General features: G+C 38.5%; 1 protein-coding gene across 2 annotated transcripts in view; it reads left to right on the plus strand.

The window, feature by feature from the left end:
* The window catches only part of TRIO (trio Rho guanine nucleotide exchange factor), a 247,989-nt gene that overhangs the window by 69,764 nt on the left and 153,815 nt on the right, over positions 1 to 24,410 (plus strand). For both annotated transcript variants that reach the window (XM_027663760.1, XM_027663761.1), the window contains exons 3-7: positions 6,038 to 6,152; positions 9,342 to 9,534; positions 10,162 to 10,674; positions 13,706 to 13,828; positions 22,702 to 22,893. In XM_027663760.1, the coding sequence (XP_027519561.1) occupies positions 6,038 to 6,152; positions 9,342 to 9,534; positions 10,162 to 10,674; positions 13,706 to 13,828; positions 22,702 to 22,893 (1,136 nt within the window). The remainder of the gene's footprint in view (positions 1 to 6,037; positions 6,153 to 9,341; positions 9,535 to 10,161; positions 10,675 to 13,705; positions 13,829 to 22,701; positions 22,894 to 24,410) is intronic.

Below are 24,410 nucleotides of genomic sequence, written 5' to 3' on the forward strand. Positions count from 1 at the left end.
GGAATAGCAGAGGATTTAAAAGTGGTGTTTATATGAGTTAGTATCATAACATAGTCTGTAAGTTGATAAGTAACTTTACTTGATGGAATGATGGCTGAGGTGCTTATTCTTGTGAACTGCATTTTGGTGTGACTTTCTGGGATTAAACACCATCATCCCCTCAGCCATAATCTTAGTGTCAAACAATTTAGAGGACATTCTCATATTTGAAAAAGGGTTTTTTCGATAAATAATTTGTCAAGAAAGAAAAAAATAAAGCTCTTGTCTGTAAATATTAAAACACAAAAAATGATTCCTGAAATTGTACTATTTAAGAGATTTGCTGTGCATGGATGCTGATGCTTGCAAGTACAGCATGTGGTACAGAGTACTTTATCCTGTCCACTCTTCTGAATCAAGTAGAAGTCTAAAGCAAAAAAACATGTGTGTGTGTGTGTTTTGGTTTTTTTTGGTTTTGTTTTTTTTTTTTTTCTTAAAAGTTCCTGGCAACTGTAGTGAATGATATAACAGATTCCCCAGAGCTGATTTCTCTGGTATCATGGTAATTCACAATTTTGCAGATGAATTGTAGTGCTGATGAAAGCCTCCTTAAAACTGTATTTTCAGAGGGAAAGAAGATAAGAAAAGGGAGTTAAGCACAATTTTTCAATCCCTCATTACTCTTTTTTGGACCTTGTTTTGTAGTATTTAATGAAAATGAAGTCAGTTTCTATTAAAAACCCTCAGAATTTCCAGATTGTCCACTACTTAGTTTAGACCCCTTAGAAGGGATCTGAAAAATGATTGTTGTTTTCTGATGTTAATTTCGAAGCAGATGGCATCTTGAAAGGCATTAATTCAGTGTAAGTGAAATGGGCCAAATGAAAGCTGAAGATAAATTTAAGGGGAGATGATAGATTGTGAACCAGAGCAGATGAGGTGTCGGCAGGAGTAAATGGTTGCCAACTTGCCTGTGTGAAGGTAGCAACTTCTAATGGAAGAATAGAGCAAACAGCTGTGGGCAACAAGGCTGGCCAGAACTGATGTGCCAAAATCCATGGTTTCACATTTCCATTGCAAGTGAAACTCAAATGAAATGAGATACTTTAGTAGTGAAAATGATTTAAAAAAACTTCATGAACAACAACCCACAACAACGTTCTTCAGTGTGTTCCCCCCCTTCCCTTTCCCTCAACAAAAATACCACCACCACTAGGGCTTAACCATTGTGGAAATAGAACTGTCAAGCTTTATACCTGGGAATGGAAAGGAAAGGAAGATTGTTGGTTTACTGAACCAGTTTTCACCTAACTGGGAAATAAACTGCTTTGAGTATTGGATGTCTTACCACCTGAAATGCTTACATCTCTAGGCTTTTCTGTGAAGTACAAATAGAGTCACAGATGAAATTTTTTTTGTTAAGTTTAAACTGAAGTTTGTCCAAGTACAGATACTCTTGCATCTCTACACATACTTAGGTGAGGAGAGCATTTCTTGCAAGGGGTAGTTATCTTGGTTTCATATGGAGAAATAACCCTTGACAACTTGTCTTGCCATAAAAGCCCACTGTTTAACTTTACCCAAGTACTTTGAAACTAGGTAAAAAGGCATTTTCTTAAAATGCCTCCATCAGCCTGTTGAATTTTAGTGCCATTTGAAGACCGTTGACAATACTCCTATTAATGATGTGCACTAGACAGAAGTGATTCGTGTTAGATGACTCATGTGAGGTGATCAGGTATTCATGTGACACATTTTGGCCTAAACACAGAATATCTCAGTACTGTGGGGGGGGGGGGGGGTTGTATAAAAGGAAAGGGGTAAAAATTGAAGTCTCACTGTTGAAAGTAGTAGCTTAACATAGTTTTGTTAAACCAAGACTAATAGGGAATTGAGTTGGATAAAGACTGTTGTGAGACAGGAAATTCCCACCTGATGCCTCATGCGTTGTTGCTTTTAACTTTCCTGTTTGTCTATGACACAGGAGCATCAGGAACAAAGGAAATGAGAGTTATTTATTGGAAAAGGCCTAAGAAAGCTCTCAGTATAGCTGATGAAAAGACGCAAGTCTTAGGGACTTTTTTGCTTAATATTTGCAGTTTTGCTATCTGGTTTAAGGTGAGATAAACAGTAAGTGAGAGAACAGTGAAAAGAGCAGTGAAGTTCTTTTCATCAAAAATCAAGGCTATATTAATTTCTTCATTACACATCTAGACCTGAAATTTGTACAGCAGATTTTGTCTCCAGTGTGCAAAAACTTCAGGATGTTTTATCAGAAATTTAAGTACCGTTTTTAAAAATGGGTTTTCTCTGTGATATATGTGGAACTGGGAGCCAACTGAAGTGGTGTCCAGAATGACATAAAGAATAAGGGTTCCTTTCTTCTGCCATACTGAGAAAATTGCATGATGCAGGAGTTACAGTGTGGGAAAGACCCAGAGGACTGATCTGAGGTGACTGCGTGTAACAAAGCATTTGTTTAAAATGCTTAGAGAACGTTAAAGACAATTCAACATATGGTCTTCTCTGCTAGCTGCTGCTTTTTAAAGAAGAATATCCACCCTGAGGATTTGAGTTAGTTTTTCTGGGGGTTTGGAATCAGTACCACTTACTGGTTGAAACATGAATTTTTAAGATCTGAAGGCGATGATGGCCTGTGGTGCAATGAGGAGAGCATTAAGGACTGCAGCAGACTTTCAACTAAGCTTGGTAGCTTTGGGGACCAGTGATCACTCTGGAGCTCAGTAGGGACTTGGGCAGTTGGACTCTCAGTCTTGTCATTTATCATTCCTCTCTCTTATGGCTGCTGTGTTGTTTTTCTCCTGTCACTTGCTGTGTAAAAATCCTCAAAGCTCTCTGCTTGGCAAGTGAGTCAGGATGGTCAAGACCAATCTTCCTCCATTAGAATGAGACAACTAAGTTTTTTATCTTATCTCCCACTTAAAAAGGTCATGGAAGATAAAGATATGAATTTCCTTTTAAGTTTAGGCTTCTGACACTCTAGTTTGACAGACATTGAAAGATGCTTTTGCCTCTTCTGAGTTTCATGCGTTGCCTCACAGGGAACATGTCCAGTGTAGACAGTCCCTAGAGACTTTGACAGCTAGGCTTACTGTCTCTAGCAAGCAGATACAGACTCTTGGAGAGGATAGTGATGAATTTTTGAGTGACTGGTTTCTTTTATTATTTTTATTTTCTTTTGGCCTTCCTTTCTAAGTGATTTTTAAAAAACTTTTTTTAGTAACGTGGAATTACAATGAGGAGCTGATTTAAATTGAGAAATTCTGGACCGAGGACAGTATTTTTCTGCGTTTCCATGGGACAGGAGAAAACAGTCCACACATCTGTGGTTGAGAACATATATGTGAAATTTAGCTTGCAAGAAAGTGTCTGTGCTATTATGGATGTGTTGATAAAGATATCCTACTGGCTTGAATTTAGCCTTTAGCAATAGTAACAGTTTGTTGTCCCTAGAAAGGGATTGGATATAAAATTTTGCAAATTTTACTATTTGACTGCAATAAGTCTGTGCAATTTTATGACTGAGATGAACACATTGAAGTGGAACCACTCGAAGTCGGATTTTTTTGCATTATATATTAAGTGGATTCAAAATTTTCTGCAAATTGGAACAGGATAAAATACAAGTTAAATGCTTAAATAGTTGACATCTACTCAATCTAGCATATGTATTGAGTGTGAAATACTATACACCTACGTTCTGCTAGTAATGAAGTTAATCATAGAATCATAAGGTCATTTAGGTTGGAAAAGACTTTTAAAATCATTAAGTCCAACCCCTAACCTGGCACTACCAAGTCCACCACTAAACCGTGTCCCTGCGTACCTCATCTGCGTGTCTTTTAAATACCTCCAGGGATGGTGACACAACCACTTCCCTGGGCAGCCTATTCCAATGCTTGACAAATCTTCTGGTGAAGATATTTTTCCTAAACCTCCCCTGGCACAACTTGGGGACATTTCCTCTTATCCTGTCCCTTGTTACCTGGGAGAAGAGACCAAGACTCATCTCACTGTAGCTTCCTTTCAGGTAGTTGTAGAAAGCGGTAAGGTCTCCCCTTGAGGCTCCTTTTCTCCCAGCTAAACAGCCTCAGCTCCTCCTCATCGTACTTGTGCTCTAGACCCTTCACCAACTCCATTGCCCTTCTTTGGACTCACTCCAGCACCTCAATGCCCTTCTTGTAGTGAGGGGCTCAGAACTGAACACAGGATTCAAGATGTGGTCTCACCAGTGCCAAGTATAGGGGGACGATCACTGCCCTAATCCTGCTGACCATACTATTGCTGATATAGACCAGGATGTTATTGACCTTTTTGGCCACCTGGGCATGCTGCTGGCTCACATTCAGATGGCTGTTGACCAACATCCCCAGGTCTGCCCCTAGACTGTAAAGTTGCATGGGGTTGTTGCGACCCACGTGCAGGTCCTGGCACTTGACCTTGTTGAACCTCAGTGGCCTTGGCCCATTGATCCACTCCTGCCCAATTGGGCATCATCTGCAAACTTTTCCTTGATTCATATCCATAAACACTCACCCTGTTGTCACTGTCACTGAGCTCTAGACAATCATAATGCTCCTAACATATGGGGCTACCCTGCTGACTCTCCTTCTTTGTCTATGCCTTCTGACGAGTTTACACCCATCCATTGTAGCACTCCAGTTGTGCAAGTCATCCCACCATGTTTCCATGATGGCATCTATGCCACACTTTTCCTGCTACCCAGTGGCTTCCAGCTACTCCTGTCTGTTGCCCATGCTACATGCATTGGTGTAGATGCACTTCAGTTGGGCTATTGATTCTGTCACCTTTTTGGGGGCAGAAGCCTTCATTTCTATGTGAACTTCTCTCAGATGCTTCCATCGTTTCAAACACATCAATAACCCTTACGTCTTGGCTGCTGCATGGATCTTCATCCCTATCTCCACTGAGATGGCAGACTGAAGGACCTTGCTAGCATACCTCAAACACTGGTGCGTTAACCACAGGCTTATGTCTAGTGAGCATGGCTTTGTCCCTTTTCCCTTCAAATCTAGTTTAAAGCTCTTTCAGTGAGTCCTGGTAACTCCTGTGCAAAGATCCTTTTCGTCCTTTGAGACGGTGTACCTTGTCTTCACTATCAGGCTTAATGTTGTGTAAACCAACTCATGATCAAAAAACCCAAAAACCTTCTGGTGACACCAGGCTTGGAGCCAGGTATTTATCTGCTGGCTCTTCCCATTTCTTCCCTTATCATTCCCTGCAACTGGAAGGATAGAGAAGCACCAACTGTGCTTCCGATCCCCCAACCAATCATCCCAAGGCCATCAGGGAGAGACTTCAATCATGTCCCTCTTGATTGCCCTTGGGCTTCTTGTTTCAGTGTCATTGCTGCCTACCTGAAAAACCCATAATGGATAATAATCCAAGGGCCATACCAGGGTAGGAAGCTTAATCATCACTTCTTTAACCTGAGACCCAGGAAGGCAGTAGGCTTTCAAGAAGAAGTGGGTTCAGTTGGCACATTGGACTTTCTGTTACTTTCAGAAAGGGGGTTTCCTATGACAATGATCCATCCGTCTTCAGCCTACTCACCTCCTCCCTGAGCTCTGTCACTAAGCGGAGGAGCTCCTCTGCCTGGGCGCACTTCCCACAGCCGTGCTCTCTGCTGCCATATCATCCAAATACTTGCCTACAGAGTGGCATAATTCTGTGTTTAAATTTAATCTGTACAATTGCTGAGTCAAAAATTAAATACATAACAAAGCACCATTGCTGGAGGTGTCACACTGCCAGTCAGACTTGAACGTGACTGTAATGTTTAAGTGTAATGTTCTGGTTATTCTTTGTTGCAATTTTTTTTACATGTATTTTCTCATTGTAGGAGTTGTGACAGTGTGCTGATCAGTGCTCCTAAAATTCAGTCTTAAGTTGGTGTCGAAATGACAGTGTTGGCATTTAAGTTGAAATCACTTTTTTGGAAGTAGATACTGGCGACTAGTTCTGCTAACAAGAATAGTGTTATGCTGTGGGGTCTTTAACATTTTTAATTTTTCAGGTGGCAGAGATAAGCGTGGAGGTCCCATTCTAACGTTTCCAGCTCGTAGTAATCATGATAGAATACGGCAAGAAGACCTTAGAAGACTAATTTCATATTTAGCATGTATTCCTAGGTAAGTGATAGTCTGATAAGCTCTAAAGATGTATAACAAAATAAATGGATTATGTTGCAATACACCCACAAGCTAGATGACTGAATGGGTTAATAAAATAAACTAATCAATACCAAGTTTTGACAGTTGCTATTTTCAAATTGCTTTTTGGAAGAGAAATAATTACTCTGCCCTATAAAAGGAAGGCCATTGGCAGAACGGATGGTGTGCTTTAGCTGGAAGTAGTTTGTGTTTTGGAAACAGCACTGCCATGCCATATTGCTGTCTCTGTGTTGAAGATTGCAAATACAACTCAAAGGCCTTCAGTTCATCAGTAATTAGAAACATGCTGGTCATCATTCACAATACGCCTTGTGTGGAGTGGGGTCGGCACAACACTCCTAACTCTTATTTGCGTTAGGTAAGTCGTAGTGTCCGGATAAAGCACAGAAATAACCAGGAGAAAGATATGTAAAATTGCTTGCGAAGGTCTCAGATAAATCTATGGAGTGATCTGTGAAAGTACTGATAGCATTGCATTATCAGCAATTTAAGTTATGCATTACAATGTGCTATTGAAGCAGATCGGCAGAAGTTAAATCCAGTGCTTGTGTGTGTGTGTATATATACACTCCCATATATATATGTATATATGAAGTTAAGAGATATTTTGTATATATGTAAAAAAAGTTTGTTCATATATAACTTTGCTTCTAGGACTATCTGAGCTGGGGACAAAAATGATCCTAAGACCCTGACTTTAGGTCTTCCTTGGAATCTGCCAGCATTTGTTGTGGGCTGGAGCAATGCTTGCTGTGCTTCACTATGTTTGCCTATGACCTCAAGGAGCAGTTGTCATTACAGTTGAAAAAAATTCCTTGGACAACATGCCTGAAGGCAATATCTTCTGTGTTTCTGTAATGTGTTAATTTACAGCTGGTCTTTTCACCTGATATAATCAGATGCCAGTTTCAGACTGACAGAAGTGGTTTCATAAAAATAACTTCAAGACATCTAGCTGACAGTGTGTGTGGCCTCTTTTTTGTAAAGTTAACTGGGGGACGTAGAGGAAGAAGGACAAGAAGAAGGCTTGAGATCTTTACTTTCAGATTTGAATGGTGAGATGTGTGCTAGCCATCGAGAGCTTCAAGTTATTAGAGAAGTTAATAGATAAATGTGCATCAAAATGTGTCCAAGAATTTTCTAGAGATAATCTGGCAAGATACAGCAATCCTTTGGCAAAAGGCTTATGTTAGTTTAGCATCAAGAGATTTAAGATTAAAAGTTAGTACAGGTTTTATATCTCTTTAAGCATGGCAAAGCTTTGAGAATAAAGGGAGCTTTATTAAAAGCAGGACTCATTTTCATACAAGTCATATTGTAGGGACTGATCATGCAACTCTAGCTGATTAAGAAGTCCAAGGTGGTACAAACAGCCCCCAACATCTGGACTGTCTGGTATTTATTGCAGTACTGTTTTTTGATGTATCTGAAGAATCAGAGGTATCAATTGTTTGGCAAGAGATCTAAAAACTCAAGTTGATTCAGTCTCACAATTTTAGTAATTTAACAATCTATCTTATTTAAAAATATAGCTAAACTTAGGTCATCACCACTGACTGTATCAGTATTTTAGTGTAGTTCAGGTTTACAAACAGATGACCTTGGCTGAATAAAGCCTCCTACTCTAATTTTTGTGATCCTTGGCTAAAAGACATTCAACTTGTGTCAGATGATGGGACCACATGATTGATGACACATCTGATTGTGTCACATGATGAGGGCTTGCTTTGTACACCCCAGTAGATGTATGTATTGTGTGAATTAGTGGCAAGCACTCCTCATGCAGTCCTCAGTTTGGTGGTAGAATAGGGATGGGCAGAGCAGCACTCATATAATAGCGTTTGACCTTTAAATAATGGGTCTGTCCTTAAAACAGTAGTTGTTTTTGTGCTTGAATGCTGTATCTTAGAAAACATTTTCACTATGGTCAGAAAGTTGTAGATTGTAGCCTACGTGTATTCCAAGCTAGTCGATTTTAATATATTTTACTTCTGCCATTGCAGTTTTTGATGTTTCTATGGGCAGGTGGTAGAGCCATCATTTAACGTGATAAACTCTCTTTTTTAAATTTTGCAGGCTTTTCTTTTTTTTCCCTAACTTTAAAGTTTTCAAACTTAAAATAGCCTCCTCTTCTAAGGAACTAATACTATCACTTTTTCCAGAAGATCTCCTGTATCAGTCATAACACGTCTTTCTACAGTGTGGCTAATACAAGTGTGTAAAGTATGCCAGTGAAGCTTCCCTGCTTCTTGGACACTCTGAAAACCTCACCACATGAACTCTAGAATGGCATTTGCATTAGTCACATCCCTGAAAGTGACTCGTACTCAAACAATGGACATTTGGTCCTTTTTGATAGTCTGTTGGCTATGATGCATTGGTTTTGAAATATTTCATTTTCCATGGTCATGCTACAAGGTCATGTAGCAAATTTTGCTGGAATAAAATCAAAGTTTCTGGTGGTGGTGGTGATTGTCACTTTTGATCAATGGCAAGCACTAAATGTACAGAAGGTATTGATGAAAAGAAATTAAATCTTCCATTCTCAGAAGAGGTGCTGGAGAATTTGAATGTAAGGTCTGTCGACTTTTGGACAGCAAAACTGAGCTCAAGTTTTGTATAAACAGGTTGATGTGGTTTTGTTCACAATGATAAAATACTGTCTTATCCATTAACTGTCCACAAATCGATCCTGATACAAAAGAAATGGTCAAAAATGGCTTTTTTTCCTCTGCAGACTCTGACTCTCAGATAATATGGGTCTAAATATGAGACAATTTGAAAAAGTTGCAAAGTGGTAGGTAAGAACAATTTGCCATCTTCTGTCTTTTAGAGGATCCCCTCCATCATTAGAAAGGCATGAATATTGTCATCCATCAAGTAAGTGTGTGTGTGTGTTCCGAAGAGTCAAAATATCAAGTCAGCAATGAGTATAAAGCTATCACCCACAAGGAGTTTGGCATGAGGGTCAGAGAAACTTCTTGAGAGGTTCATGAGATCTGCTGTACGTGTTAGCTAGTGAACAGTGAGACCCTAGAGTGTTACAATTGGCTGAGCAGACTATGTTCCTTAGGCAGTGTGGTGCAGTAGAGTCTGTGTTTGAAGTTATAACACTTGCTTGATAACCTTTTCTTCTTTCTTCTGCAGTGAGGAAGTATGTAAACGAGGATTCACTGTCATTGTAGATATGCGTGGGTCAAAATGGGACTCCATAAAACCTCTGCTGAAGATTTTACAGGAATCCTTTCCATGTTGTATTCATGTTGCACTGATAATCAAACCAGACAATTTCTGGCAGAAACAGAGGACTAACTTTGGCAGCTCTAAGTTTGAGTTTGAGGTAATTTTCCCTGTGGAATATAAATTTATATATATTTCGTGGTTTTAAGTGCTCGCTAATGATCAGCACCTTGAAAACTCCCAGATAAATTATATTCTGCGGTGGTAGAAGGAATGTGGTTTTCTTCTTTTTTCTTTCTACCTGTTAGACTAAGTAGTTGTGCATGTTGTTGTTTATATTCTCTTTCTGAGTGTAAGAAAGATGGAATTAGGGTTTTACCTCTACTGCTATAAAGCTAGGTTTCCTCTGTTTGTTATCTTGGTCTGCACTGAGGTAATTGTGATACCTCCAGCAGCTGTCTGAACCTTACTGTTATCTTCCTTCGGCTTTGCAATACACAAAGTCAAATCTTAATCAAAGCAGTAGTCAAAGGAGTGGCTGCTGTTTTCTTCTGAAGTGTAGTGAGGTAAGAAATAAATATTTCTCTGATTTTGAGAAATACCTGCAAGACCCCCTGTCTTCTGCTGTTCAGAATTGATACTGGAAAAGACATGTGTGAGAAAAGGTGTCATGTGGAGTTTGTGAGCAAAATGATTAGCTATTACAAAGAGAAAAGCAAAAGCTTGAAAGGAAATTTCAGATTAATTTCAGTAACAGCATTTTTTTATTTCTGCTTTTATTTTCTAGACAAATATGGTGTCTCTGGAAGGCCTTACCAAAGTAGTTGATCCTTCTCAGCTAACCCCAGAATTTGATGGCTGTTTGGAATACAACCATGAGGAGTGGATAGAAATCAGAGTTGCCTTTGAGGACTACATTAGCAATGCAACCCATATGCTGTCCAGACTGGAGGAACTGCAAGATATATTGTCAAAAAAAGAAATGCCTCAGGACCTGGAAGGTGCTCGCAATATGATAGAGGAGCATTCACAATTAAAAAAGAAAGTCATTAAGGCCCCTATTGAGGACCTTGATGTGGAAGGACAAAAGCTGCTCCAGCGGATACAGAGCAGTGATAGCTTTCCCAAAAAGAACTCGGGGTCAGGGAATGCAGACTTACAGAACCTTTTACCCAAAGTATCCACCATGCTGGACAGGCTGCACTCAACACGGCAGCATCTGCATCAGATGTGGCATGTGCGAAAATTGAAATTGGACCAATGTTTTCAGCTCAGGCTGTTTGAGCAGGATGCTGAAAAGGTAAGGGATTGAGAGAGGGCAGTATAAATGGCTGGTGCTTGATGGACTTGAAAGAAGCACCAGGGGTAACTCCAAATAGTCGTTTTTGTCTTTAGAGTTAATCACTAGACTTTTAACAAGAAGTAAGGGACTTCTTGGTTGAGAGGCACTAACAGTCTTCTAGAGTAAAGGGCATGGCATAGTACTGATAAGCTGTAAAGGACACAGGTAGCTCTCACCAAAGAATATTTTAAATGCTAGTGACTTAAAAGCTTTTGTTTTGTTAAGGGTTTGTTCCAACCCTTTTTGCCTGCATCAAGTGAAGATGAATTCTGTATACTTTATAAATACAGATGACTAAGGACTGCATTGGTCTTCTTTAGTGATCTTTGGACAGTGAGTGACAGGCAGTTGACAAAGTCTGAAGAGGCTGATGTGGGAAACTGCTTCATTGATGCAGGGTTTAAAGTCCCAGGCTAAAAACTGATGTATCTCTTCTGACAGTGCATATGTCATTATGCACTGAGTGATTTCATAATGTTTGAGGCTAACCAGTCCCTTCAGATGAGAAAGCCCTTGATTGTCATGGAATTTGAAGAGGAGGTATGGCAGGCAGTTCACTTTTGAATGAGCTCAAATAAGATCTGTTTTCATTTAGAATGGTGTTACAATCACTTACTACTGACTTGTTACTATGGAACAGGTAGCTTTAAGGAAGGGTGCGGAGTTTTTCTCCGGGGAAGTAGTAACTAAACTATGCAATCAAGTGGTCAGTATGGCCTTTGTCAGAGTTCCTAAAGTATTCGGATTTCTTAAAGTATTTCTTAAAGTATTTCTTAAAGTATTTCTTAAAGTATTTTATGTAAGATTGCCTGAACCGTATGAAACCAAAGGTCTGTGTTAAACCAGTATCCTGCTCTCCAGCAGTGGTCATAACAAATGCATGAGGAAGAGTAAAAGCAGAGCAAACGTGTTTCAGCTCAGGGACTTTTTTTACACTACTCTAATGTTTTGTGCTGTGTTTAAAAAAGAAATAACTTTTAAAAGTACCATTTAAAGCAAGCGTTTGCTGAATAGATATAACTGAAAGTAGTAGGGCCATGTAAAGAGTTGAAATAGTTATAAAATTATTAATTATAACATTATTGAGAAAATAGCAAGCTGTTGGTCTAGTATTGTTCTTTCAGGCCCAAATACTTTTATCAACCTTTCGGACACTTCCTTACAGCATTAATTGTTCTGCGTTATAGCATATCTTTCAGTACTATGTGAGCACCATCAAAATATGTTTTTTTCATTTACTCATCTTTTACCAAGTTGCTTATATAACTTGGGTTTTAAGAAACTTCTTGTGAAATACTTGAGCCTGTGGGATTGACCTCTGTCCTGCCATGTGGTTGCATAAGCTCCTATCTGTGTTTTCTAGGTTTCTGATTGCAAGAATAAGTCGCTATTAAATTAATACATCTTTCTTTCATAAGGGAAATATTAGGCACCTCAAAATCAAGTTGACAGCAGCTAGCATACCTGGGACTTTATTCTCTCAACAACTGGTAAAAAAAAAAGATTAAAAAGAAGGTTTATGTAGTATCCCAACTCACTTTTGGATTAAGGCCCTTGCCTTAATCTATTTGCAGCCCTTATTTTTACTGCTTATGTCAGATTAGATTTCATAGCTCATGGGTTCTTTATCAGTGTATGTCTATGTGTTTTACTTAAATGTGGGAAAGGACAGGATCTTTGTGGGAAAGATAAAGAGTATTCTATGAGGAGAAATAAACAGATTCCTTTTGGAGGACTTGCTCAACTCTGTGCTCTCTGGTCCAGGAGAAGAAAAGGCAAGAAGGGGCGAGGTGGGAGGGAATCTAGAATTACCCTGTAGGTGTCTGAAGGCAGCAAATTAAGATGACCTAGAGAAAGGTGGTCGTGAGCAGTACCAGTCTCTATTTTGAACAATGTTCTAACACATCTTCGCTGTGTTCTAGATAAGAAGCTGAAAATTTTAGGAGTATGTGATTAACTGTCTCAGTTGTCTAAGCTCTTAGAAGTTTGGTTTACAGTCCTTACCATCTTGTGTTCTACTTATAATTTGTTTTTTTATGGACCTGGGACAAATACTGAATTTGGTTCTGTTAACCAGGATATTTTGAAAGATCTTTAAACAAGTATTTACTGCTTACTGATACTGTTATTTCCTGAACAATCTTTTTCAGGCTATTCAGAGAATGAGTGTATCTTTTTTGCTGAGATACAGCAAAGATTTCAAGACTGTTGAAACACCCCATTGGGTGGGATGTTAAGCTTAGCTTTTGATGTGTTGCTTGGTCTTTGAAAACTTTGTCCTCCAGTGCCGCTGTTAACATACCTATGTATATCCATTGATGCCCATTGCCAGATAAGGTCTTTTCCTAAAATTTCTTTGAATATTAAAATAATTGGTTTTTTGTTCTTAAAAGCAAATGTATTTAAAGGTTCTTCTTAAACCTCTTTGGAAGAAGGTAATGTGTAACTCTTTGCTCAAGTATACTTTTATTAAGTCATCTAGAAATAGAATAGTTGTTTTCAAATCTACTGTAAAGTTACAAACTAAAAATATTAAGCTTGCTGCTGAAGTACTTGATCAGCAAGAATGAATTTATGCTTAATTTCCATGAGTTGCTGTTTTCATTTAAATTGCTAAGCTGCTGATGTCAAGAAGTGCTGACATGAGAGAACATCTAAACTTGGCAGCTCAGGGCTGTGCTCCAAGTCTGTTTGTTTACTATGACTTCTTTGTAATAATGAAGTTTACAATTACAACTTTACTGTAGCTTGTTGAGATAAACATCTCTAGTAGAGGTAACAGTAACAGCCTCAGCTCTTTGATCCACAAAGACAGATTTCAGCAATGATTGGGTTAAATCATGTAATTTAGAATGGAAAGAGCGTTCATGTTGATTTTTGTGACCTTGGACTCTGTCTTCTCTGTTCACAGCTTTCTTAAATTACTTGTCTATGATTTCTGTCATAACAAATTATTGAACTTTTTTCTTTCCTTAATATTTTCATGTAGATGTTTGACTGGATCACACACAACAAAGGTCTGTTTCTGAACAGCTACACAGAGATTGGAACCAGTCACCCCCACGCAATGGAACTTCAGACACAGCACAATCACTTTGCCATGAACTGTATGGTAAGAACAGACCTCCCTTCACCACACAAAGATACAAATTATCTACTTGTTCTATGTCAAGGTAGAATTTGTAAGTCATAGACATAAATCATTCCTTCTTTACCAGTAGTGTAAGATTTGTATTGGAGCAGTGAAATTATAAAACACAAAGGAGGAAAATAAAGGGTAGTCAAGTACAGAGGTACTGTGATCAAGCAGCAAAATTGTTTTGACAAATGGCTGTGTTCAGTACAACCTCATCACTCCTCAGATATAGGCATCTGACCTTCTAGAACCTGGGATGTATGTTTGAGTACTGCTTTGGGTCTTGTAGGAAATTTCAGAGAATCATGTGTAGTATGGATTTTAGCTCTCCATTTTGAAAGAAGTAGTTCTCAGAATCTTCTCAATAGATTGCAACTTAGACAAAAGGTTCTGAGGAGTAGCTGAGCTTGGTGTAATAATTTTCCATGTTTTTAAGAAGACATTTCCCATTTCTGGCACAGTGGAATGGAGCTAAAACAAACAATTTTCTCAGGCAAATATCATCTTAGGATGAGCTGTCAGTAGACTGCATTTAAAAATTTGGATTTTAATTGGCAGTGAGTAAAAGCTGTTTATTTTCAGTTTCATGAATCCCTGTTTGAACATGGGGACAAAATTCTCAAGTACATTTTAGATCCCTTACACTAGGAGCATTTGAGATATTTAAATAACCTTGAGAGTCTGAGCCTAAATCCAGTTCCTGTCTGTCAGATCAATGAAGGAAGAACACTACCAGTCTTGTTAGAAATTAACATTCTTGGCAGTCCAAGGATGGGAATTGAATTACAGTGTGGTTGAAACAATCAACTCTTGCAAGAGGGTCTTTGGGTCTTTTTGTAGGATAGGACTACTAATTGCAGAAAGTGGCAAAGTAAACTTAGCTAGGTTATGTGTCTTGCTGAAGTAACAGAGGGGCTAGTAAGGCAGCTCTTGTGTATGGTATAGCTGGAGTTAAGGCAATAGAAGACACCATTAGAGAAGGTACATTTTCTTCTTTAGCAACTCAACTGTGTTTGCAAAAGTTAAATAAAAATCAATACGTACTTTTTGAAAAGAGTAAAGCAAGTGCTGGGGAACTTTGCAATTAAGTTATGTAACACCATATGTATGTGGATGTAACTTTGATCGTTAGGTTTGGTTCGTGGCATGGGGAGTAACTCCTTTATGGAGAACCTCGTTGTTGTTCCTCACTGCTCAGCATATGAAGTAGAGCAGAAACAAACTCACAAGATGACAGTAGATGCCATTGACATGAGATGACTTTTGGAACTTAGCAATTTTGGATGGCCTTCCAGGCAATTCTTAAGCTTGTACTCCAAGGATTAAAATCTTCATCTGTCAGCCTGTTCTGGTATTAGTCACTATTGTCCTCTTTCCTTCAAATGGGATGACTTTTTTATTTTTTTCCGTGCTTTTGTACTATTCAGATGCTATCAACAGTAGGAAGCACTTGAGCGATGCAGCGTAAACCTTCCTGCTCTGTGTTTGCTATTAGTCTTTTGCTGTTAATCTCTCTTTTGCCTGTACTCGTCAAATGCATTAATTACAGGGGACTTTTTCTCAGCCTTCAAAATGATTTCTTGAAGCGTTCAGGCAGCAGCTTAAATTTGGGGCAGATTAAACTATCCCAACATTCAAAAGGGAAAAAAGCTGCATTTTTTGAATGTGTTTCTGTAGCATAATCTCCTCCAGGAGAGGTTCTTTGGCACGGAATAGGAAAATACAAATTCAAAATGATCGGTCGCTGATTTTGATTTAAGCAGGGTTCAGATTTTCTGGATTTTATTTGGTTAAATAGCAAAAGCCTTTCATATAGATTAAGGGCAAAGATTAAACTGAATGTGACATAAAAAATTGACATGAACTGATTGAATTTTGGCAAGCCTTCTTTTTCATTAGCTTTTAACTGGAAAAATGTTGAGCAGTCCTAACTCCTGCGAGCATGTTCAGCTTCTCCGTGACCACTCTCCACATATGCTCTGTGCTTAGCAAGCTGCTGTTAGTTCATTGTTCCTGTCAGTGTAACTCTTCAGCAATCAAAGTTGATTTAAGATCTCTTATGTGAATGCTATAATGCTAGAAGTGGAATTTAACTTTTAACCCATCTACAACCATGCAAAATTATTCAATTAGATGGAGTAGAGGAAAGAAGACAACTATGTATAAGCTTTATTTATTGCAGGAGATTTTGAAGGCTTTTCATTGTGGCCCTAACTGGACCTTAATAGAGCTTGCTTTCTAGGTAATTTTTTTAGTCTCACTTTAGGTGGGGAAGGGCTGTTCAAAGGATGAATGCTGCCCAAGCAGCTAAATGCAACCTCTTGCACTTGCTCACAGCTTAATTCTGATGTTGCAGCTGCTTTTCCCAACACATTGTGGTTGCTGCAGGGCACTCGCTCCCCTCCACAGCAGGTGCTACCCTCAGTCAATAGCTGGGTCTCATCTCTCCTTCCTTCCCAAGTAGCAGCTTGGCTTTCTAAGAGGTGCAGGAGGGCAACTTCTGCAGCTGCTTATGCCAAACTCAGCTGAGAAAGAGTGACAGCCTTTGGGTGAGATGCCAGAATTTTGATCTGGTCTTCCAATCTGAAGTGAGCCACCTGGATGTAAACCATTGTGAAAGCGACTTAGTTCCTGTCATGAACAGGAGTTGGTTACATCAAGGAGAAAGAAGATGTACAGATTTATTTTTTTTCTTGTAATGTTTTTCTGCTATTTTTAGAATCTGATTTTCGGTGTTAACATAAAGTTGTTGGAAATGTAAACCAAACGTTATAAAACAAAAAGGTAAAGAATATATCCGCGGAGGAAATATAGCTTTACTTTCAGCAGTTTCATTAGCAAGTAGTCTGTCTGAGAATCTTTTGTATTCAGTATGTGATAGGCTCACGTGGTTGCACTTCAAGGTAAAAGGAATAAGTTCATGCAAATCTTAAGCGTAATACAATGTGTCCTAGAGCAAGGCTGGATAGGTGTAGAGCTGTGCATTAAAGGTGGACCTGTATTTGGTTACCACTGATTAACACACGGGTTGATGTTGCCAAAAGAAAGAACTGCTGACTGAAGGACAGTTCACATGTGCAGCTGTAGGTATGTGACCTCCTGTTACTCCTGAATTTGATTCTATGCACTGATAAATGTCAAAACTGTGTCTTTATAAGGCAGGTAGATCCCATGTTCCATAACTGTGGGGAAAAATAAACTCTCAATGATTCTGCTCTCTAAAGATGAGGATGAATTTTCAGTACAGTTTAAAAGGCCTGCTTTCAGCAACAGTAAATTGCTGTTGTCTAGTCCCAAGATTTATTTGAGTTAAGCAATACTCAGTTTCAGCTTGACGTTCCTCTTTGGGTGACTAAACCAATGCTTCACTTCTCAAAACAAGATTTTAGTACCTTTTAAGGGAGAAACTTTCAAATAAGACATCATAGGAGTTGCAAGTACTATATTTATGTGTCGAGTTTTTGAACTGCAAAAATAAAGTACCTATGATTATGCGATTAGTCACTCTTGCATGCAAGACTGAGAAAGAGTGATTCTGTGTCTGTCCACTCTTTTTCTTGCCATTTTCTATACATCTGCTGCTGCACAAGTGCAGAAGTCACTTGAAGTATGGGTGAGGAGGAGGAGGATGTTATCTGCTTGAACATTTTCTACTCTTGTTGCTAGACGAAATGGCCTTGCTTTCATTACATTTTATCTGTGCCTTGCGGTGCACTGGGGAGGGTTAAAATGCCTGGGAAGTGATGTAGGCAAAATGAAACTTTGAAGAAAGCTGGCACATGCTACTATTAAAGGGTGTGCTGTGACTACTTGTCTCAGTGTTGATAGGACCATCAGTAGAAGTTACTTTTATTAACCGTAGTCCAAAAAGTCCAGTGTCAATTGTAAGTATATAGCTAAGTTAATTAATGTTCTCAGAACATGCTGTTTTTATACACTAAACCACTTTATCAAGGTAGTAATCAAACATTGAATGGTTTCCAGAAAAAGAATGTCAGAAATGAGCACTGCTGAGAGTTTTGGGATGTTAAAATAAAAGTATGAACACAACAATGGAGTATCACTAGGTTTGCAAAGTCAAAAGTTATGAAGATGACCTGTTTGGCTTGCTCAGATTCAACCACAGGGACTGGTACAAAAGAAAACATAAAGAAGGTCAGGTGAGGTAAAATCACCTTAGCTGACAGCTTGTGTAACTTTTTCCTCTTTCTTTATACTTCTGATATATTTGACCCTTGAGATTCTTTTTACTTTAAATATGTATTTTTGTAACCATACAGATTTGTTGCTTGAGATAGAATTAAGCACCATGTGAATTCTAGAACTGCCTTTGGTCCTCTGAGATTCTGGCAAATTAGAGCAAGACCAAAAGTGGTGATTTGGCTGTTTTTCCTCACATTGCTTTGAAATGCAGACTTTCACAAAAGGCTTCTTGTAGCATGGTGAACAGTAGTAAGCTGTCTCTTCATACTTGGCGGGGACGTGTCTGTTTTGTGGGGTTTGGTGGGTTTTATTGGTGGGGGTTTTTTAACTTATTTTTATGTTGGTAATCTAATACTTCGCTTAAGTAGCACTTGCAGTAAAATAAATAAATGAAAGTTAAATAGTTAAATCCATCAGCTGTTCAACCAATCTAACATCCCTAATAGACAAAGACACAGGAGGTAAAATGTATTCAGTCACGTTTTTGGTAGTTCTGGGTAACCACAGTCAAGCAAACTGTGTATTTCTGATGTTTTTGAAGTTCAGAGAATGCACAGCTGTGGGTCCTGGTCAGATTGGGAAGGATGTGTTTTGAGTGCACATGCCTAAGAGAATCTTTGTGGTTGAGCAGTTAATGCTTAGACATAATGTCTGGATGCCACCAACCTGAGAACTGACTGAAAAAGGTGAAATGAGTTCAGGCTATTTTCAGCTTCTGAGGAGCACTCAAAAGTCAACCAGGTGAAATAGAACAGGCTAGGTCTGCAACCTTCCTAAGAAGGAAGAAGCAAATAAACATCTTAAAAAGCAGTCAGCTGCTGAGGTGTTAATACAGCAACAAGTGTGCTCGTGTCAATGAATCACGGACTAAAGGAACAGACAGTGGTGTTAGTGAAAAGAAGCAAATCTTACTTCGCTTTTGGTACTTATTGGGAGTGCTGAACTTCAGATTTGTAAAGAAATTGGTCTGATTCAGTTGGTCCTATTAGAGAACTAGGTCCAGTTTAGAGCCTCATCCTTAATGTTGTAATGGGAAACATCTACATGAAAATGACATGGCTGTAAGGAGAGGTTGAAGGCATGGGTGTTTACTATAAGTAAGTGAAAGTAAGTGAAAAGTACAGGAGGAAAGAAAGTAGTGTTGACATTGGACTATACAGTCTTGCAGTAACATTCCCCAGGTCCACCATAAAAAATGTAGAAAAGAGATGATAAATTTGAAGAAATTAAGAGTGAAATTATATTTCACTTGTTCCAATGCTACTAGTAATGGTTAAATGGTTTCCTGAGAATATTTAGAGGATCCTTGTAGTTGAAGATCAGGTTAAACACTTTCCTTACTTGTAATCTTGAGTTGCTGAGTTTGGGTTTTTTTCAAGGGAATAGATCAGGTTATACCTTTAGTTGTTCTGCAGCCCTCATTGTTAAAGTTTGGATTCCAAAACTGAAAGTGTTACTGTTGCTTCAAGAATGAGTCTAGAAGAGTTGTTAGAGAACATTTAAATCATTAAAGCAGGTGTTAATTCATACATTAATGCTACACTGTGTTTTGATGACCATTTGTGTGTGAAGTGGCAGATGATTTGAAAATTCCATTGCTAAATTATTTCTATCATAGTCAAATAGCTCCAACTTACTACAGTCTATACAGAGATGCCAGTTATGATGCTTATGGACTGTGTCACTGAGGCGATGACATTTAAAACTGAATGCTTAATAGTTTCTGTGTCAGAAAACTACTATTTGAAATCTTGAAGCTAAACAAACATTTTCTAAATGTGTCTGGGAAAATAAGGAAATAAAATAGAACCTTCAGGTCACCTGCCAGATTTATTTTGTATCGAGTGTGATAGAAGTTCAGTTAAACTGGTAGGCTGGTAGGCTGTCACCTGTGCTTTTTACCTGTGTACTTGCCTTTCAGACATGCACCAGAGAATGACAGAGTGCACTACAGCTTGTGTTGAGCTACTAATCTGTGTTGCCTGCTCAGCAATACTTGTTTTTTATATGTATTCTCCCTTTAGAGAATAGTTCTGCAATGAGGAGCTTTCCAGATATTGTAAAGTGTCTTTTCAGCTTCTGGCTGAAGAGCATTTTGAGAGAAAATCATCTTACTAAGTACATTTGTGTACTTACTAAACACACTGTAATGCAATAACTTGAATTGTTCCCTTTTTAGTCTTGTTACAATAGTCATGTTTGTAAGACAGTGGAAAAATCACAGAATCACAGAATATGCCAAGGGACCCACAAGGATCATCGAGTCCAACCCTTAGCCCTGTGCAGGACCATTCCCAAGAGTGCCTGTGCCTACCATGTGCCTACCACATGCATACCACATGCCTGAGAATATCATCCAAACACTTCTTGAACTCTGTCAGGCTTAGTACTGTGACTGCTTCCCTGGGGAGCCTGTTCCAGTACTCAACCACCCTCTGGGTGAAGAAACTTTTTCCAATATTCAACCTAAACCTTTCCTGACACAACTTCAGGCCATTCTCGGAGGTTCTGTCACTGGGCACCACAGAGATCAAGCAATGCAGTATCACTTCAGCCTTTCACTTTTTAGACAGTGGATACACATTTAGAAACTTTGGGTGCTTCATGCATATTCACATGATGTAAATGACATCACTAAATAAATCTTTAGCAGTTATTACGTCATAGCTTTTGCTTTCCTAACTAATACCAGGATGTAAATCCCTACAGTGAATATGATATCAGCCCCTGGGGAATGAGCAACAGCATACTTGTAGCAGTGTTTCTCATCTCTTAAGCAGTGTGCAAAATATGGAGTTGTCATATTATAATGACAGTGGATTTGCCTGTCCTTGTAGAAAATTGAACAAAATTTGTTAACCTTGAAGGATCAACTGAAGACAGTCTTAACTGTAGCAAGATGCTATTGGAGATTCTTTTCCTTCTTAACTAAGTCTGTCTCTTTTGGGTCATTGCATTTTAAAATACCATCACTTAAAACTTTAGTAGATATATCACATAGTGAGGGAAAAAGTTTAGATTATTGTTAGCTGTTTTTTGTTTGTTCTTTTCTGAGGGATGGAATGTGGTGCACATAGCTTGGAAAGTGTTCAACTGTCAGCATATTAACTCATATTCATACTGCTGCAGGGGGTATTCTTCCACACTTGTGAAGCCAGATTGCCATGGGAAAATGAATGCATGGTAACCACAGCTCAGTTTTCATTTGTTTTGCTTCACATGTACAGTACCACGTCCTTCGTTTTTAACTGGTGTTCCAGAATTATAAAAATTTCTTTTATTATGGTACAGAAATAGTTCAAATGATTCAAATGACAGTCTATGGTTGCCTTTATTCTTTTCTCTTTTGGCACTTGTTTTTTTTTTTTTTTTTCCACAACTGTTTTTTTTTCACAACCATTTAAGGGCTTTCTGGATTCATTTAGCAGTCTTGTATTTATGCTACATACACTAAAATAGACCTAAATGCTCTCCAGTCTTTTAAAATTTGTTAGAAATAGCAGATTTATATTCTTCCAGTTGTTCGACCCTGATTAAAAGGAGAGCAGAGATGTGTGGGATAACCTAAAAAATGGAAAGCAAATATTGTGCAGAAAGGAAAAACAACCAACATGACACTGCTGTGCTCAGTTTATTAGGTGGACCAGGTGAGGTGTAGGCTGTGTCAGGTCTGCTCCTGCTTGCATATATGCTTAGAGTTTACAATTAATAAAGACCTGTGCTAATTACCACTCAGATGAGGCTGGACAGTGAAACCTGGTAGAACTGCAACACTTGCTCCATCCACTCAGTGTCAGGCTCTGGGTAGTGGCTGGATGCCAACAGGTAGCGGTTCCACCTACTCATGCTCAGTGTCTACGTGGTTGGACTTAGATGACCTCCAACCTCAACAATCCTGTGATTCTAAGAACTTCATTCTAGATGTCTGGGAGTCTGCCCAGTTGAAAGTGTCGGCTCAGTATTATATACATGTAGCTCTGAAAGGGCTACTCAGAAACATTTTGGTGGTGAAGTTGTTCTTGTTGCTGGCTTTGCAGGAATAAGAAACTGTTGATTGAAAATTAGAATGACTGAGAACCATCAGTGAGTAATGCCAGGATTCTAGAGAATACTTATGATTTTGGACCTTATTTGTCTCATTTTCAGTGCTAGCTCGGAGGGAACATAGTGGCAGGAAAATGTAGTTACTTTAAAAGTGACTTTCACAAGTTGATGTAAAGGTTTGTAGAGTGATGTTGCACATGCTGATACTGTGGATAGATCAGGTACTTACTAATTATACTTTGATTCTCCTATATTGTGTGTGTCTGAATGTCTTGTTGACTTAAATATCCATTAACATTTTTACTGAGACTGTTGTAAAACATGGTTAACTCTTCCTCTTCATTGTAATAATGCGTCTTCAAATAATATGCATTTGCTTAAGCTGACTGTTAATGTGACTTTTAGACTCTGATTATTTCAAGTCATCTTTCTCACTCATTATGTTATACACCTAGATTCCAAAGTTTGGCATGTACAAACTTGGCAAATAAAACCAGTCTATTAAGTAGTACTGTAATAAAGTGGATTTTTTTTAGAAGTATACCTCTTTATTTCAGTGGTCTGCTAACTTCCACTAACTTTTCCCTCCTTCTTCTCCACAGAATGTGTATGTAAACATAAGCCGCATAATGTCAGTAGCAAATCGTCTGATCGAGTCTGGCCATTATGCTTCACAACAAATAAAACAGATTGCTAGTCAGTTGGAGCAAGAGTGGAAGGCATTTGCTGCAGCCTTGGATGAACGTAGCACGTTACTGGATATGTCCTCCATCTTCCATCAAAAGGCTGAACAGGTTAGTGAATGGAGAGGGCACCAACAAAAGTTTATGTGCTGGACAGGTTAGTTGTGCTGTTTGCTTTTGATTTGGTTAATTGTACAAGAAAGTGATTGAAAAGGTTGGTAAGAAAGCCAGAAAATTTATTTCTGCTAATTTCGGTTGATAACCAAACAAAAACTTGTTCTCCTCAGTTTAGCCCACAGCCTTTAAATTCTCCACAAAATGCTTTACCCGTATCAATGCAAGATAAAGCAACCAAGTTATCTCTGTCAATCAAAATGAAGTGGACAGAAATGCTTAACTGTATAAAGCTTTTAATATTGATATAATGCTTTTCCTACATCTGGAAATCATGACCTGTTCTATTGTCCTCACCACTCCACCCCAATCAGTCCTTGGACTGTCAGGATTTAACTTACAGTAATTGCTTATAGAAAACTAAGTTGAACTGGCCTGAAAGTTGAGAACTTAATTAACTGTCTGAATCTGAAATTGTGGTGGGTGATGTTTACTTAGTATTTCATGAGAGATTCCTCATATATTAAAAAAAAAAATTAGCTTTAGGCCTATACCAATTATTTTAATTAAGTCATTAACCATATGTAACTGCCAGAGAAGAGGTATATGTAGGGGAAGTAGGAATAAATATCCCCAAGTTAATAGTCTTAATGGTGAAAGCGTGTTTTGCCCTCAAGGGAATTCAGTTCTGAAGGAGTTGCTATGTGTGCGCAGTTGAGTCACCCGTTGATATTACAGACTGTCTGCTCTGTACATCCCTGCTGGTGTATTTGGAGAGCAGAGGTTCTTGGATGGTTATGGCTGATTGAAGCTCTGATATGCTGTATGTAGATACTTTTCTTTCTATTTGCCTTGCTAAATTATATCCAAGAAAAAGTCTCATGTCTGATATAACTTTAATTTGAAGTCAATGAAGGAAGTACTTGGGAGTTGAAAATTTCAGAAACGGATAGGCGGTGCAGTTTATTTTAAGCTTTTTACCTGATTTCTACTACACAGAAATTTAACTTAATAAATATCTAGACACTAGAAATATGAATGTATTAAGATGCAAATACACATTGCTTTTTGTTATGGTTAGTGGTGACATTAGTTTAATGCCTTTAGACAGACTAAGGTAAAGTATATAAACTGATGCCACTATAATAAGTACTTTTGGCAGGTTTTACAGAAAAGCTACGCGAAAATGAGATGAAGGAATTGTTTTCTTGTAGAAAAGTCACCAATCAGCTTGAAGCATTTAGTAGACATCGTGTGGTACCTTATCGTTATTGATGCTTTTCTAATTGCTTGGATCATTCAGGTTTACCTTTAAGCTCTGTCAGCCATACGTGTAGGAGAAAGATGAATGAAATGTTAAGGATAGGTATATCCTGACTCAAATGCTATCCTTTTTCATTAAAAAAGAAATAAAACTATACTCATCAGAAGTCAGGGGACTAAATTTTGTGGGATTGTGTGCTGGGCAACTGTATTAAGGGTTGATGTTAACTTCTTTACCACTAATATAAGCG

The sequence above is a fragment of the Corapipo altera genome, unplaced genomic scaffold (genome assembly GCF_003945725.1).
Source record: "Corapipo altera isolate COAL_440 unplaced genomic scaffold, ASM394572v1 73, whole genome shotgun sequence".
Taxonomy (NCBI): Eukaryota; Metazoa; Chordata; class Aves; order Passeriformes; family Pipridae; genus Corapipo; species Corapipo altera.